Genomic DNA, 17754 nt, shown 5'->3' on the forward strand with positions numbered 1-17754 from the left:
TTTTGTGTGCAAAAAAACTGTACATTTCAGAGGCGTCCATATGTCTTAAATGTATTTGGAAAGTGGTCAGAACGGTTCTGTATTCTTTGACTAATGCAATGTGGAAAAACTAAAACCATATCTCTATATAGTATATCTATATTTTACAAAACAGAAAAGACTTACATATTTTATAAAAGTTGTCTATTATTTATTTATTTATTTATTTATTTATTTATTTATTTATTTATTTATTTATTTATTTATTTATTTATTTATTTATTTATTTATGTTCTGATCTGATCTACGATGGTCACCGGCAGGCGGCGGTATTGCGCCGCAATGTTGCTTGCTCGTCGCCACAGCGAGAAGAAGAACATCCGTGTGTCCGGAAGTTATTGTTGGAGCCTCTGCAAGATTCACGTGAAATTACATCTCGCTTCTTTGCTCAGGCGTTTCCATTAGCGAAAAATGGTGCGGAGTGGCAAAGGTTTGTTCGACAGTTACACCCACATCCCCGCTGGTTTTGCTGCTTTTATGAATGCGGCGGATTTCCAAACGTGTTAATTGCAACGCTAATTTTAGCTCATCCTCGCCTCCGTGTCGAGACGTGGATGCACTTGCTTTTCATCTTCGGAGTCTGCTTCACGTCATATGAGTAATGTCCGCGGTGTCGCCTTTAGGCTCCCCGCTTCCTCCAGCCTCCTTGCAGCTGCTGGTTCCTCCTGTGAGGCTCATGTCTGCCTTCGTGTGGAAAGCGGTGCAGCAGGACAGCGCCGTCCAGTATGAGAAGCTGCTGGACTTCATCGACCTGGCCACAGAGATCGTGCCGGAGCTTCTCAGTCCTAGTCAGAAGGGTCAGCTCGTCCTGGGCCTCAGAGCGAGGGTGAGGAAGATACTTTAAACTTGGATCTCTGATGATGATGATGATTGTCTGGCATTCTTCTCAGCTTCAGCTGTAGTATTCTCACTTCTTAATGCAGGTAGCTTCTTCCATGTTTATTTTCATTTTGGCAAAAAAAAAAAAAAAAAACACACGTTGGTCTCATCTGTCCGAAAGGAAAAAAAAAAACCCCTCTCATATCATCTTGTTTCTTTGCGATCAGCTGTAAGGTTTGTTGGTTTCTGCATAATTTGATGAATGTGTTTTCCACTACAAAATGTTGGAAATCGGTTTTGGAAAAGCCTTATAACCCCTGGCAGCCGTAATTGCTTCTCCAAGGTCGTGGTTGTTGTCGTTTGGCTGGGATGTCGTGTGATCTGTGCACCAGCTTTTATAGAGTGATTACTCTTACTGAATGATTACTGCATTTGATTAGAAGGAAGCAACACATTGTATAAAAACCCAGATTTGAATTGGTGTTAACTTTCTGTTTTATCCTGGGTGTAGGATTCTTTGTTGCAGTTTTCCCATTTGCCACATGCTTGCAGCTTTTATTGATGTTTCCCGTTCTCTGTCCTGATTACTCCGCTCTGATCGCTGTGCTGCTGTAGTTTGTCCTGGAGTTGTGTCGGGGCAACGGCGTAGCTAACATCAAGACGATCCAAGGCCACCTGGATAAAATCCACACCTGCTGCCTGGAACTAAGCACCAGTGAACACATGGTGAGCTTTTAAAGAAAGCTCTCATATTACTCAGTTATTATTGTAATGATATATATATATATTAAAAGTCATTGAGGTAATTGCTAACTTTTCTGTGCCCATCTCTTGACAGGAAAGCTCTGATATTCTGAAGACTTCCTATAGTAACTTTGCGAGCTTGGTGCAGAACATTTTGAATGTTCCCTTAGAAAAGGAACTGTTCTTCCAAGTGAGTTTATTTAAACATTAAAGTAAGTACGTTTTCTAAGAGCAGGTCAGAAATTATACATCAGAAAAAAATAAATAAAAATTATTCCAGCTTTTTCAAACGTAGCTTTTGCACAGTAGCCTGGAAACCAATTGTAAGTGGATGTAATTAGCATCTGCTAATCATGCTAATAAGTCTAGTAGCAATTATTTATGTATCACATTACGAGCTAGTCAAACAAAATTAAACCTGCTCCTGTGGTTATGTTTGTAGGAAGTTTTTCCTGATCACTATGGATTGGCCTTCAACCAGCGGATCCAACAGCTTGTGTCTTTGCTCCTGTCAAGGCTGGAGCAGCTGCTGCCTATACCGGACCTGCAGCAGGTAATCTAGAATCCTCTACAGAAGAGGAGTAGTCATGTACCTGCATTTGTCATTGCCTATGTGCAGTTTGTCAGTATGAATACCTTGGATAAAAATGCAAAATTTATATGGCAGCATCAGTACAAAAACATCTCCTCAGACAGCCAGCCTGTAGTACACTGCTTATAGTTTGCAAAACGTAGCTTTGTTGATGATGTTCTCTTAGCTTCCACACCACAACTCTGGGATTTTTGCAATTGGACTACTTCCCAACTAACAAAATTGTCTTTCTATAGGTAATTGAAAACTACAATAGTCGTAGCTTTAGCCAGATGAGTTGTATGCACAAGAACAAGTCGTGAGCATAGGCTTATGCCTTTGGTTGCATCTTATTAAAAAAAATTCTAGGAAAACAATAATAGAAAATTTCAGTGGTTTTGAAGCCGCAACTTTTTAAAACTGAAAATCTGTCCTTGCCTTATGCAGACGGAAATATTTCAACCTTGACACGTTTGCTGCTATAGTAGTCGTACAAATGATAAACATCTGTTCAGTTTAATAAAAACCGATCTTATATGAAATACAAACCTTTTCAGTAGGGCTGCAGCACATACCGTAACGCAGTCATCATCGCAATATTAGTTTTTGCACTTCGTGGAAACAATATTTTGTAGGATATCAATGCGCTTGATGCTCAAAATTCATGTATGTTTATTATGGAAGTGATGCTAAAGGCCAACAAAAGTTGTGGAGACAAAAAAACAATTATCAGAAAACGTGACTTCATTGTGATCAACCTTTTTAAATGGAGTCTGCAAGCGAATATCACTGAGCTACCTGGATGTCTCTGGCCTCTTAGACTGCAAATTGGCTCAATGAATCATCTGCTTCAGAAGACCTTGGACATCATCTGTCTGAACCGTTTCCTCTGAAGACTCTGCTGCTCCATCACAGAGAGCTGGGGATTCTCAGTTCAGGTGAGATCAAGGATTTGCTGTCTCTTTTCTCTTTTTTTTTCTTCTTCCTCTAAAGTGACTCCAGTGCTTAAGAAGTTTCTCTTTAGCAGCTTCTTCAAGCACTGAAGAGGATGTAATATTATCCACGCTGGCCCTCTCTACTCAAACCGATCAGTTCAGCGAGGATGATGAAGAAGACGATGATAAATTCGACAGTGACGAAGAGACGCTGGCACTAGAGGACTTGGAGGAAGACTCGAATCAGAGCTTGGATGACACATCAGAAGACTGGGTGCCCAAAAATAAATCAGGTTAGCTGAAGGCCAGAAAAAATCTCTAATCGGACATGTTTTTTTTTACCCTACTGAACTAGTATGTCCTTTCTGGTGTTTTCAGGGTCTCTCTCTCGTTTATTCATTTGCACCAAGAGTCCAGGCACGCAGCCGATACAGAGGGCGGTTCGAAAGAACATCCAGCGTCAGCAGCAGTGGACGGCTCCTGTTCAGAACCCCAAGGCAGTTAAAAAGGTCAACAAAAATCAGCTGAAAAGCCAGGAGATGAAAAGTAAAAACAAGAAAGCTGAAGACAACCTAAAGAATCAGCAGAGAGCCAAACAGAAAGACAGCGTTGACAAAAAGGGGGAACATGACCAGAAGAAGGACGGGCCGAAAAACAAAAGTCGGCGGAAACGGAAAGAGCCCACAGGGGAAGATAAAAGGTTCCTGAGTACGCGACCGGTGAAGAAAAGCCTCACAGAAGAAGAACTCAAATGCCCAACGTGCCAGAAGAGATTTATACATCCCAACCAGCTTAAGACGCACGTGAAGCTCCACTCCTTCCGCTACAGCTGCATTGATTGCGAGAAAGGATTTACAAGCCAGTCTGGGTATTATCACCATCAGAGACTTCACAAAAGAGGGCGAGAGTTCACCTGTAAGGAATGCAACAAGGGATTCTTGTGCCGCTATTCTCTCAAGCAGCACGAGCGCCTGCATGCCGGTCCCACCAACTTTTGCGACATCTGCGAAAGGCACTTCAGCAAAAACGGCTTCATTAGACACATGCAGATGCACAAGGGGGAAAGGAACTTCCTGTGCACCACCTGCGGAAAGGCATTCCTCTCGTCGGGGGAGCTGCGGCTGCACAATCGGTCGCACACGGGTGAGATGCCGTACACCTGCGTCCACTGTGGGAAGGGCTTCTCCAGCAAGGGTCACCTCGTCGTCCACACACGCTCTCACACGGGGGATCGTCCCTACCTGTGCGCTGAGTGCCCCAAACGTTTCCTTACCCTGAACTGTCTCAAGAGACACTCTCTCAGCCACAACGGGGTCAAGCCTTTCAAGTGTCCAAACTGTGACCGGGAATTCTCCCAGCAGGGGAATATGAAAAGACACATGGCAACTCATAAACCTGACTGCTAGTGGTTTGACTTTGGTCACACAACAACATTTGAAACTATGGTTTTCAGGATCCTTTGGCAGATTTTCAATGATATGGTCAGTAAAACACTGTGTTAGTAATTGCAGTTTTTCACTTTGGTGAATGCTGTTATGGAACCTATTAAAATATATTTACTAGTTGATGCCTTCTCATTGAATTGTCTTTCTTTTTTTCTTTCTGTGTGAAATGTGAAACTGTTATTCTGACTAATATGAATACTTCAAAATTACCTGAGTCAGTTGGCTGCCTGTTTTGATTGTCCTGCAGGTCTCATAATTATTGAAAGATTGATTCAATCTTTCTTTAAAATCAAAGAAAGCTTTCACACAGTTATGCCTTTCTTTGCTTTGCAGCCTTTTTTTAAAATTGATATAATTAATTATTTGGATGTATTTATTTTATTTTGTCAAAAATTACTTTCTATAATTAATCTATTAGAAATCAATTGGATAAAAAAACAACAAAAAAAACCAAGTTGTTTAATTGCATTTGTACGTCTGCTTCCGTTTTCGGAGATAAGCGCCGCGGTCACTTCCGGTCTATTGAAAATGTCATTTTACACTAAGTGCTTGCAGGGTTTCCCAAGGTAATAATTACTTAAATAAGTAAGCTGGAGAAACATTTGGAGGCAGGTTTTAAGATGTACACCTCGTCATACATTCACGGATACGAAGGTGAGTTACGTTTTCTTTAAACTTTGTGGCTAACATTAACTTTAGCTAATGTTAGGTAATATTCTCGGGCATTTTTATTATAAAAATGTGCTATTTAAGTATCTAAACATTTTTTATCCATTCTAATGGACAGTATATATACTTTATTTAGTGTTTATTTTCAAGTATATTGCTGTAATGTGTGTTTGTTGTCATTACTATGAGAGATTAAGTAACGAGGGAGATTACGGTTCGGACTTTTTGTTTCCGAACCACGAGGAAGCACAGCAAAGCCCCACAGCTTCAATGTAGGGCGGCACCAGTTCAACTGACTGTTCAGGTTCAAAGTTGTTGCTTTTAGAACAATATGGCCGCGTGGTCACCGTATTATTTCTTTTTTTATTACTTTTGCATGCTTCTTGCGAAGAACTCAAACAGGGCTTGTGTTTACAGCAGTGTGTACACTTTTGGGGCCATGAGGACGGGTTATTGAAAGATGCAGCATAATTAAGAAACTGGATTCGGGTTCAACTGAGCATCTGTGGTGAGTAAAATATATTTTTGTACAGCAGAAATGTTACGAGTGTGTTTATTCCGTATCTTTGAACGAGTTCATATTGCTCATATTAGGTTGTAGAACTGTTAAGACTCAGATGCACCAGTTTTGTCCGGAGGAAAGGGCCAAAACTCCTACAAGCTGTTTTGAGAAACTTCTGGAAGGATATCCAAAATAAGCCATTAAGTTTAAAGGGGTGTTGTACAAAATATTGAGAAAGTGGGTGAATGCTACTAAGTTTAAAACAGTATTTTGTAATTATTTTGGCCCCAAGAATAAATAAATTGTGGCGGTAATCTCAACTGAATGTAGTTTAAAGAGGACGATTGTTTTCAGTTAACTATTTTCTAATCCTCCAACTGACAATTGACCTTTGTGACAGAGTGATCACATCACTCCATCAACCTAACACCTGCCTACCATGACCTCCAGTGTGACACATGTGGAAGGAAAAGCAAAACAGCTGTAGGAAATGCAATTTATTTGCAATTTTTTAATAACATCATTCCTCAGATAAAAATGCAATGTTACAGGAATATACATCAGATATTAATTTAAAACTTGCTTCAAGGGACCATACAGTCTAAATATACTTTTTCCTTTTTTATTTACTGGTAGCGTGCGTTATAAGCAAGACAGACTCTGTCACCAATGACAGACTGACAAGTTACAGATACAAACTGTACATAACTTATTTACAAATCAACTTTTTTATTTGTTTTTTTTATTTTTTACTTTAATTTTTATGGAAAATAGGAGTAGAAAAAGTGATTGAATTAATATTCTGATTTATTTAATTTGTATTCTTTCCCTTTCTAATACCTAAATTAAATTGACAGAATAATAATTTAAAAAAAGAATTTATCTTTAGAAAAAAAGAAAGAGAAGAAGAAAATAAGGGTGTGTAAACTAAGACACCATGCAGTCATCGCTAAGAGACCAAATGACAATGTAAGGAAACTAAAATATGTTGGGCCAGTGTCACTTTGCAAAATTGGTATGAATGAAATCCCACCTGCTGTGGAGGGGGGAGTGGCTTATGTTTAAGAACTACAAAAATGGCCACCTGCCTCCAAAGCTACCAAGCACAATAACATACTCTAATTCATTATTTAGATCATAAATAGTGCTGTTAATATCACATTTAACAGTAGCGCCTTTGCTAACATTACAACAAATTGGTCTCTGTGTGATCACCTGCCTCCGAAAGAAAATGGAGCGATGAGGAACATCTTTCAGATGAATAAAACTGCTCAGTCCTATCAGTGATGGCCCTTTAACACTTTGCATGAGTAATAACTGAAGACACAAATAGGACCATAAGACACTGCTGATGACAGGAGAGCAGACCCACACACCTCAGGCATTCACTCGGGTGACGAAGGAATGAAAAAGAGCTTTCCTTAACCTTTACCTTACACGGAGCTGTGGATCTCATGCTGCTAACGACGACTAGATGAAAACACCGATAAAGCTGCATCACATAGACACACAAGGCCTATATGTACCTAACTCTTTGTGCTGTAAAAAGAGAAACCTGCAGAGACCTAAGTGACATGTGGGGGGCTAAGATAATTGGCTGTGAAATGCTGTTCTTTCACTCTATTGTCTCACCCTAAACATCTCCAGTAAGATCATCACTGTCTCCTACATTCAAGGGATACTTTTATGGATTTTTAAAATCATTTTTAGTGCAACATAAAGTAGGTCTTGTGTGTAAAATTAGCAGTAAGAGACAAAATGCAAGCAGAAACATTCAATTCTAATGAGGATGAGAACTGCTGCTGCTTTGCAAAGCTGCTCCTATATGCCTCTGGGGTCTAATACACCGATTTGCATTACACGTACATTGTATTTTATTCAGTAATATAAATGAAAGAGGGTGTAATTTCTTCTTAAAAAAAAAATGCAATGTTTGTGCCACGTTTGTGGGGTTTCCAAGATTTTGGGGTTTACTCTGTTTGCATAACCGTAAAAAATACAAACAAATCAAAGGAAGAAGCACAAGGCTTTTCAACGACCTATTAAAACAGTCATCCTATTGACATAAAGGTGCTGATGTATGTGCTGCTACACAATGAGTGATTTATACATAGTTATTCTGCATGCATGCTGATTAAATCCTACAGTACAAGCAAATCTCTTCTGTTGCCTCCAGAGAAAAAGGATGCAAGCAGCTCATCACCACCAACCTCTGATATGCTCAGTAAAGAAGTACCACACTGGCAAAACAGACAACCCCCCCCCCACAAAAAAAAACAATAAACCAAAGCATATTTTACAGATTGCAAATTAAGTGTTTTTATGTGTTAGTTTTGCATACCTTCCATACATCATCCCAATACAGTTTCTTCAGAATCCTGCACTGCTCTTAGCTGTACTTCCATTTTATCAATAAACACATAATTAAGATTCCATTTTATTTTTCTTTTGCACAATAACAAGAAATCTTTGCAAAAAGTAAACTCGTGTCAATTTAATGGAAGCATCTTGTTGATGATTAAACCAGGAACACTGCTGCCCACTAGGTCAAAAATAGAAAAAAGCCAGCATCTGCACAATTCCAAAACTATCACAACATGGGAACTGAAAATCTGATGGGTTTTTTTTTGTTTTATTATTATTAATTAAACATCAAAGTCATACAACAGAATGCAACATCCTGCATCAAGCTGTCCTTTTACATTTTGTAATTTTGATGTCCTTCTATAATTTTAATATCTAAAATACATCAGTTTCATTGAAATCACTTAAATATATTATTATATCCCATCTTTTACTTTCTGCCCTCTTTCTGTCTGCTTTATCAATATAATCAAAATAATATCTGTATAGCAAACAGAGATGTTCCTTTTTGGCCTCCAAAAACAGAAGAATCAGTGTTTTTTTTAATTAGATTTTTTTTTCCATCAACAGACTATGCTAACTTCACCTAGAAAAGATAATCTCTATTCAAAATAGCAATCTTAAAATATTTTGTCATGATTTTTCCATGAACAACAAAGACTGTGATTTACAAGAAAAATATAAAGCACTTCAGTTGCAACAATGGTAGATCCACATTAAGGAAACGTGAGGAAAATTCTCTCCCAGCCTCATGCTTGCAAAAATGGAAAACTCTTAATACTTTAATATTGTATGTGGTTTAAAATAACATACAGCAGCTTCCCTCTGTCATCATTCAAACCCTCATCGCATCTTTTCTGTCACAGAAACAAAACTACATTCAGATCACCTTAGCCAAAAGAAAATCTGCTCAAACTTCATTCTTAGGATCAACCCAACATGTTCTTTAAAAACATGAAATGTTCTTTTAAAACCTTTAACATAAGACAATTTGTTCTGATTCTACGTCTGGAACCTGCAGTGTAAAAAGCAGCAGTAGCATCGTGTCGGCGTGAAGCTAAAATCAACTAGCCAGACGCTAACCTACATGTATGTTGCGTTCTAGCCTGCAGAAAATGCAGATAAAAATCTATACAGATGTAGTTCAAGTCCTCCAAATTCATCTTGGAAGATAAGCATAGAAGCTACACAATTATGATTATTCACAATATATGGAAATCTAGTCCTTTTAGAGGTTATTTTTTTTCTTTTTTGGTTTGTTGCTAGGATAATGCGTGTTTTGCTGATGTAGGACTACTTCCAGAGAGATGCGCCTCTCAGTGCTACAGTTGGGGGTTTATGAGCAGACCTTGACCTGTGTTGACAGGCTGCTGGTAGGTTGACATGTCGAAGACAAACGCAAGCAAAAGCATGTTAGATTTCAGGTCTGTCTGTGGATTAAAATAGACCAACATTTGTCATTTGTCTTGCAGAAATACAGTGATGTTTAACATTTAAGCAAAGGGCCTCCTTTTTTCTTTTCTTTGTTTTTACCAAAGTTGAAACACTAATGGTGATCAGACCTCCACTGTTTTCACTTAGTCTTTTCCCAATAAAACATTTCGCTGTACTTGTAGGACTGGAACATCCTCAGATTACTTTATAACTTACACAAAAGTACTGCAGTTGCAGAATTTCAGGAATTTTCAAAGTTGGAAACTCTCCATGGAAGTTAACAGGAATTTGTAGGAGTGAATGTAAAGTTTAAACTACAATGTTTGCCTTTTAACAAGAAAATTAGGTTGGAAAAAACCCTGGACCATTGTGGATGATTGAACTGAATTAAGGTCACATGTTTGACCCCAGAGCACTAGAAGATTAAAGCCATACATTTGATTCCTTGTACTACTTAAAATTTTTATTGTATTTTTGTATAAATCTAAGGCAGGGTATTATTGTTTAAGTATGTCTGCCATGGAAAATATTTTGACTTATGTCCCTAATTTCCTGTTTATTAGCATCATTTCCCATGAAAACCTTCCAATCAGCAATATTTTCAAAATTTCCAGAAATGTTGCGAACAATTTCGTTTCTCCTTGCAAGCTTATCATGTGCAACAATGAACAATGTTATATTTTTCTTCAGAAAACCATATTATTTCAGGTTTTACTTTTGGCTAATAATACAGTCAACGTATTGGGAGTGCCACCTATCATTAGGCCCAAATAAGACATCCAGTCCAAATACATTCTCATATAGGTCCCCTTCCTGCTCCTTATTTTGACATTCTTGTGATTAAATATTTTTATTTGTATACATTTTTGCTATATATAGTATATAAAAATATACAATCTTTAGCTAGTGGTGAGACAAAAGATATAATCCGCTATATAGGACCAATACTTTATACCTCCAAAGAGAGAGAACCTCATGCATGTGAACGTTATTTTAATATATAATCCACCATGTAAGAACTTAAGCCACCCAAAAAGTTCCAAATATCATTCCCTCAAATACTTTCCAAAATAGCCTTCCCATTGTCATCAGTCGCCAGATTGTCATCATTCTGCCAAAAGTGGGGTAGGGGGAAAATCAAGCATTTATCAATCTTTGTTTTCACTTCATATATTATTTCACTTTGACCTGCAGAGGGAGTAATTTTCATCAAAACATGGACTGAGTAAATCAGTCTGACGCACTGCTACTCCAAATGTACGTAAAGATTCATGACACGCAGGAGTAGGATCGGGTTTAGCGATGTAACGGATCCATAGTTTTCATTTGGTGGATGGAACTAGCACAAAAACCAGAAACAAATTACAATGCCTTTGATTAATGTGTGTAGTAATCATGCAGATTTGTCATATTCACCACTTAACATGATTACCGTTGGACTGGTAAAACATACATTTATGAAGAAAATATGAACTTTTTGGTCCTTTTTAACAGAAACAGCCGCCACTGGTTCATCTTCTATAGGTCTGCGGAGCAAATTATTAAAGACAAGCAAAATAAAATTTGTTAGAAACGCCTGTTTAGGCCTGGGAGCTAATAATGTATTTTGCGTACTAATGTTTTAGCATCTTTCGGTACCTCAGGGTATCAGAAAGTATAAAACAAGCCCATAAGACACAAGATATGCAAAATCATCTTCCAGATATCTCTCTACCACAAGTCCAATGTTGTAATGTGCACTATAGGTAGAAAACGCTACTGTTTGTCAAGGTGATATGATACGTAATGAGTATGGAACAACTAATCAATATGCAGACTTCATTTGATGTCGATGAATCTGAGAAAAAGAGTTTAACTCGTTCAGAAATGCACCTAAAAAGCAAAACAAATCCACAAAGGGGTCGAGACAGGAACATGAAGCGAGCTGCGTTTTCCTGCTTATCAAAAAACAAAGAATATTTTTTTCCACTGCGACTCGGCTGTAACTAGATTGTTATTCACCAGCAAGAAAAAACACTGTTTGCAGGTCAGATTCAATCAAAACTCTAGTGCGACAAAAAAGACAGATAAATACAACTTAACTATACTGCACTGTAATGTACCTGATTTCAAGTATTTTAGGTTTTTTGTATTGTGGAAACCACTGAGTTAATGAGAAAATGACGCATCTCGAAGCAGATTTTCCTTCTTTTTTTTTTTTTTTGTAGACTTTCACACAAATGTTTACTTCAGGAACTTTGTACACAGTCATAGTTATTGCATTGTTTTTGCATATCTTGTGGATTGCAGGTTCCCACCTGCTTATATCGTTACACTGCAACACAACACCTCAACGGTCATGCTAACGGCAATGCTGCTTGACTTCACACGGGGACGCCACAAGGCTCTGAATCTCTCACACCGGCAAAAAAAAAGACACAAAGCAAGCCTGGTTGGGGCACTTCTGATATGCGCAGACTGCTTTGTGCATATGTCAGGATAAAAGAAGTGAACATTTTTCACCATAAATAAATTACAGTATATATATATAACATCTGTCATTGAGACAGTCCCAATATCTGTCAGTAGATGAGTATAAATATTTTAAGAGTAGCATCTTCCAAACTATTTCAACGACAAAAAAAAAAAAACAGAAACCAAGACACAATGATAGACAGTGCTTATTTTATCTGAATTTAAAAGCTGCTCAGGGTTCAAGCAAACCATATCTCTCCACCTTAGACATTCAGTTGAAACAGCTTAAAACGTAAATGAGCAAATGGCCAAGAAATGGACTTTCAGTTTGGGTTTCCAGACGGGTTCAGATTAACTGTAAGAAATGCCAAGGTGGTCTTAATGAAGCCACAGGCTCCTGTGGAAGTTTGGGAAGGTGAGGACCCAGACTTCAGGGTATGATCAGAAACACAAGACGGTAACAGCACAGCAGCTAAAAACCCACTCAACATTCACATTTAGATTGCATAATAATGACAGAAGTCTGTTACTGGCACAGGATGCAGTGTATGGCAGTGTGTTGATGCATACTCTCCGCTGCCACAAACCTGCTCTGTTTCACATGTAGAGCACGACAGTGATGGGAAATCCAAGAAAAAATAAATCTTTTGGGCATATGTTGATGTCTGTTGGTGTTTTTGTGTGAGCTGTAATTTATTATTTCAGTTTTATTTATAAAAATGGGACGTCGGACGACAAAAGCTTTTCCAACATGTTTGAATTTAGTTAAAATTACTGTTGTCAGTAATGGCTTAAAAATATATACGACTTTGGTTCAGCTTTAGCTGTTTCAATCAAATATTTTTGATGTATTTACATCTGAGTTAAGTTTTAGCAATTTTACTGAGTTCTCTTTGCTTTATTTAGATTTTTATCTAAATTGTTAGTTTTTAAAAAAAAGTCCTCAAGTTCTTCAAAAAGCTGCAACTCAGATCAAAACATGCTATGACCTTGTCTCGAGTAGATCCACTTTATAATTAAGTAATAATGAATTTATTATAAAAAATTGTTTTACCTGCTGTTTAGTTGGAGACAAAAAAAATCTTATAGCCGTTCTCCCTTCAAGGCGACCTAATTATTTTTCCTGATGCACAATCATACATGATAAATGGCTCTAGCTTGTATTACAATTTTTCCAGCAACCAATGTAAACCAGTGAATGAAATCACTCTGAAAATCCATGTTTCTCGATTGTGTGTTGGGAATAAAATATTTTTGTGATGGGAGTCTCAAAGAGACTATATCTTTAGAGGTTTTATTAAGTCTTGCAGCAACTGGACAACAGCCCTAGTTATTCATGGATGTGTCACTGTGGCAGTATAAATTTAAACGTTTCTGTCGTTACGAATAAGGACAAGTGCAACTGTAGTAATTAGGGATGTCCCGAGTCTGAACACTGAACTCAACTCCTGAGACCAAAAATAGTGGCAGATTTTAGGTGCCCTAAGCAGAGGAACAATTTCTTATGCAAGTTATGTTCAAAGATGATCAGCTGGAACCACACTGGAATATCCAACAAGCCACTTTATAAACAACTTTTAACAAAACAGAGTAAACCTGCTAGCATTTGCTTAGCACTACAGCAAACTACTCTGCATGAAAACATAAGCGTTAGCAACATGTGAGCTTACTGAAGGCTATCTACATGTGCCAAGTCAGATATGTTAAACATAGCATGGTCCTGCAGAAACTCCTTTAGTGAGAAAAAAATCTAACGTTATGACCAGAGTGTTATTGGTAAAGTGTATAAAGTTACCACACGTCCCCTAAAATACTGAATCATAGGTGAATTAATAATCGATAATAGATTTCTCCCGTTTTCAAATCGATACAAGACAGGGTTTTGACAAGTATTTATATTCTTTGAGATTTATTCTGCTTTTGGCTATTTGCCAAACCTAAATATTTCGGATAACCAAAGACTTTTTAATATCAGTAAAAAAGATTACCTGAGTGAATACAAAATGCAGTTTTCAAATGATAATTTCTTTTGCCACTCCTGGGAAGATTTATCACTGTTGTGTGTTTTCTGTGTTTGTGGATTAAGTGGCCCCCGGTGGTTTGCTGGAGTCTGGAAATTACCGTAACCCTCTTTAGGCTGTATTGAGATGTCACTGACTTTGTTTCTCTTCTGTTCTTGAATTTTTTTTTAGACCTGGACATGTTTTAACTTACTTTGTGTCATCGGACAGGTTCCATTTAAGTGATTTTTAAAATGTAATTGTGCTGGGAAAATAGCACTTAAAAAGGCAATTTATCATAGTTAATTAATGATTTATTCATGACAATTATAATAAAGTGCCAATTTGAAAATATTTATATTGGTTTTCAGGCATATACACGGTATCTATCTTGATGAACTTTTGAACTTTTATTCTGTATTGACAAAATGCCAATACTCATGTATTGTTTACTGGAGGCAAATACTTCGGATTAAGACATCCCTATGTGAAAGGCTTTCTAACCTCTGGCCAAATACTATACACTTCCTGATCAGCAGTCTTATCTGACCACAGAACTCACCCCAGCCTATATCCAAATGGGGCAGTAAAGAAAAGCTATGCAATGACTAGAGTTCAAAAATGACACTTTTCTCTCTGCCACGTGGCTAAAAAAAGTAAAAACCGTGCTAACGTAACCACAAAGCTTTGGAAGTATGCCTGTCCACGTTAACCCTGTGTTAAGGAGGCCCATTACTACACAGACACACCCTTTCACACACATAACATACTTGTAATGCTACCTTAATTTACTGTATAGGCTTAAAATCAGCTTTTTATAGTACACAAGAAAACACGCACACATTCCCACAGATTTTCTCTTCTGGAAAAAATAAATAAATAAATAGAATCTGTTAAAGGTGCATACAGATAGAGAGAAAGACACTCCATCTCACACACACACTCCATCTCAGACACTCATAAGTTGTACTAAAATGCAGACTCGCATATGCACACACATTTATAGGTACACTCGCCCGCACACACTACGCCCTGCTTCGATACTTAAAACCTCTAAAAAAATTTTTCCTAAAAATAAACTGAGCAAAAATACATTTATAAGACCAGCACCCCGATTGTGCAAACAAATCAAAGATAAATTAAAACAATAACGTCATGAATATAAAACAAAATATTGTCATGGCTAGCCAGTTTTGCACAATATTGAACTGTTAAATACATAGTGGGCACGGTCTGTAGAAAGAGTGTGTGGCAGCAAATCCGACAGGATTCCAAGCTGACAGGAAGAGGAGGTGCCCCAGAGAAGGAAGTGAGGTTGATTGACGGCATTTCTGCTGCGGAACACCCCCACCCCCTTGACCAGAGTGTTCTTTTTATTTCTTCCTTTCAATTGGTCACTCCCATTCTTCCCTCCACTTTACCATCTGGGTAGCCCTGCATGACAAACATTCGCCTCCTCAAGTGCTGAAAAAAAGCACACAAATCCAGCTATAAGGGGTGAGTGGTTGTAAGATAGCAAAGGAGAGGGAGGAAGGATAGGATAGAGAAAGGAGTGAGGAACAGTGAGGTATGAGGCAGAGAAGGGGGGTTGGTGGGGTGCTTTCTGTCTCTGCTTAGCCACCAGTGGCTCCTCTAGTCTCCTGTTTGGTGGAGCCAAACAAGGAAAGGGTGGATGTGGTGGAGCTACGTCGAGGTGAGTTGGTCTCATGCTGGAGTCCAGCTGAGAAAACCAGCTGAGAGAAAAAAAGAGCCAGCCATCTCCCTGTTGGCCAGGAAGTTTCCCCCCTTCCTGTTACAGCCCTGTTGTGGCTGCTAAATCATTCCTCCAATCCTCCCTCCCACACCTGGCTGGGGGGCAGCATGTCCCCCTAAATCCACTCTCGGGCTGGCAGGACTGTGCTCCAGGTTCCCGTAGCTTTGGAAGAGGAGGAGAAACGGGATTGAAACGGGGCATTCTTGTCCCCGTTTTACACAATACAGCGCTTCATCATCGTTGAACGAAGAACGAGTTGACCTTTGACCACAAGTGGGGCTGTGGTCAGATGGTAATCTTCAAGTGACCCTCCATGAGCTGGTCTCTTGTCCTCTACCTGGCGTCATGGCGGCCAGTCAGACAACAATAACACATCACTAAATTAGGCATAGGAAATGAAAACATTAACGTACAGTCCATAAAAGGACTTCCTGCTTCTTTGTTTGATCTTTCTTCCATTCAGTCTGTCCTTTGTCTTTTTTTTTGCTTGTCTCCATTTTCCTGCTCATCCCAGGTTGAGGACATGATAAAACTGTGAGGCACTTTAGAGCCACACTCTGACACGTGTGGTGAACACACACATACGAGTACAAATAGAGAAAAACACACACACAGACACACAGAAGCACACACTCAGATAGTATATAGTCTGATATACTTTACTGCAGACACACATACTAGCTCAATTAAACCCGACAAAGTCTTGTTGTGTTAAAGGTGCATCGCTGGCCGCCATTGTCCAGAGTGACAGAGTGAGCCAACCAACCGCTGCACTGTTCGCCAGCACTGACAAACCTCAGCCTCTGACGGGCCAGTTTGCTGATCAAAGCTGCCGAGGCGGCACCTACAAGCTCGTCACGCACTCCAAATCCTCATCCTCCAAAAGCCTGCTGTTCTTCTGCCGTGCTCCTGCGACCACAGCTGAATTTCTGTGGGGTCTCTCTTCTCTCACATTAGCCTCTTCCTCCTCCTCTTCTCGCCCTCCCCCTCTAGCTAGCAGTTCCTGTCGCTCCTCTATAGAGGATGGACCATGGATGTAGCCCCTACCGCCTCCAGCCTCTGCCTCCGCGTCGCCTGGACTCAGGTCGGCGACTCGGTCCCTGTGCGTTGCAGCTGCTGCATTGTGGCAGGGGAGGCTGCCGTTAGGGCTGTGCTGAGAGGTGGAAGAGGTGCTTGATGTGGGGTTTGTGGCGGTGTTGCCATTGAGAATGTTGCTGGCTGCGTGCTCCATCTCCTCAATGGTCATGTCGCAGGCATCAGCTAACTCGGCTTTGGTTGCCTCAATGAATGAAGGATCCTGGGCAAAATGACCCAAACCTTCTGATATAAGAACCTTTGAAACAAAGAGCATAAGGAAGAAAAAGGGAGGAGGCAGAAACAGGAGTTAGTGCCTTGCTAAAGCCTTTGAAAATCATGTTTACAGCCACAAGTATGTTTTAATCAGATTTTGTCTGATGGGCAAACATGAAGTCATGCATAATTAAGAATTAAAATAAACAGCATTTAAATAGTATGCATTTTATTTAACTGCCCTGAGTCAATACTGTGTAGAGCCACCTAATGCTGCAATTAACACTATAAGTCTTTTGGGAGTTAAGATTTTCCTCATTCTTCTTTAGTTTGGTCTTTGGGCGACGGCTCTGTCTGTTCTACCCCGATTTTGTCTTGTAGTTTGCTCCATACCTCTTAAAACCTTTATTAAAAGACCCCAGAAGCTTTTTTTTTTAACCCTCTCTGGCGGGATCACACTGACGCTTCGTACACTTTTATGAGGTTTTGTGTGATTTCGGCAATTCGAGAACTGACGATCTGACGTCACACTGTCTTTGGCAGGATATAACAGCTTTTAGTTATTGTCATAAAATTTTCAGCAAACTGATTTTTCTGATGGTTCAGTAGAATACTAATTACATTACTTCTGAAGATAGTTGTATTGTTTTTCCATTTGAAACCATCAAAGTAAATGGTACTGAATACAAATACACACAGCACTTTTCAGATGTCTGTAAAAACTTTCAAAAACCA

General features: G+C 39.0%; 2 protein-coding genes and 1 long non-coding RNA gene across 28 annotated transcripts in view; 2 read left to right on the top strand and 1 right to left on the bottom strand.

The window, feature by feature from the left end:
* Positions 1 to 309: 309 nt before the first annotated feature.
* Positions 310 to 4675, top strand: LOC103459267 (zinc finger protein 583-like). 2 transcript variants are annotated; one of them, XM_008400687.1, is made up of 8 exons: positions 310 to 469; positions 663 to 865; positions 1474 to 1584; positions 1697 to 1792; positions 2045 to 2155; positions 2994 to 3111; positions 3198 to 3401; positions 3487 to 4675. In XM_008400687.1, the coding sequence occupies exons 1-8, from the start codon at positions 451 to 453 to the stop codon at positions 4512 to 4514; spliced, it is 1890 nt and encodes a 629-aa protein (XP_008398909.1). In that variant the 5' UTR covers positions 310 to 450; the 3' UTR covers positions 4515 to 4675. The 2 variants fall into 2 exon arrangements, with proteins under 2 accessions (XP_008398909.1, XP_008398910.1); XM_008400688.1 differs by having other exon boundaries at positions 3201 to 3401.
* Positions 4676 to 5049: 374 nt separating this feature from the next.
* The window catches only part of LOC103459269 (uncharacterized), a 175310-nt gene continuing 162605 nt past the window's right edge, over positions 5050 to 17754 (top strand). For all 4 annotated transcript variants that reach the window (XR_532710.2, XR_532712.2, XR_001776203.1 and 1 more), the window contains exons 1-2: positions 5050 to 5207; positions 5640 to 5730. This is a non-coding gene — a long non-coding RNA (uncharacterized LOC103459269). The remainder of the gene's footprint in view (positions 5208 to 5639; positions 5731 to 17754) is intronic.
* cacna1c (calcium channel, voltage-dependent, L type, alpha 1C subunit) overlaps positions 6207 to 17754 on the bottom strand; it is a 176534-nt gene continuing 164986 nt past the window's right edge. For all 22 annotated transcript variants that reach the window (XM_017302765.1, XM_017302761.1, XM_017302766.1 and 19 more), the window contains one exon: positions 6207 to 17062. In XM_017302765.1, coding sequence (XP_017158254.1) covers positions 16574 to 17062 — 489 coding nt within the window. In that variant the 3' untranslated portion in view covers positions 6207 to 16573. The remainder of the gene's footprint in view (positions 17063 to 17754) is intronic.

The sequence above is a fragment of the Poecilia reticulata genome, linkage group LG23 (assembly GCF_000633615.1).
Source record: "Poecilia reticulata strain Guanapo linkage group LG23, Guppy_female_1.0+MT, whole genome shotgun sequence".
Taxonomy (NCBI): Eukaryota; Metazoa; Chordata; class Actinopteri; order Cyprinodontiformes; family Poeciliidae; genus Poecilia; species Poecilia reticulata.

What these genes read in the sequence shown, in the direction of transcription:
- LOC103459267 (XM_008400687.1), top strand. An exon ending in TAAGCACCAGTGAACACATG is followed by an intron (nt 1,585 to 1,696) that starts GTGAGCTTTTAA and finishes ATCTCTTGACAG; the next exon opens with GAAAGCTCTGATATTCTGAA. An exon ending in AAAAGGAACTGTTCTTCCAA is followed by an intron (nt 1,793 to 2,044) that starts GTGAGTTTATTT and finishes TTATGTTTGTAG; the next exon opens with GAAGTTTTTCCTGATCACTA.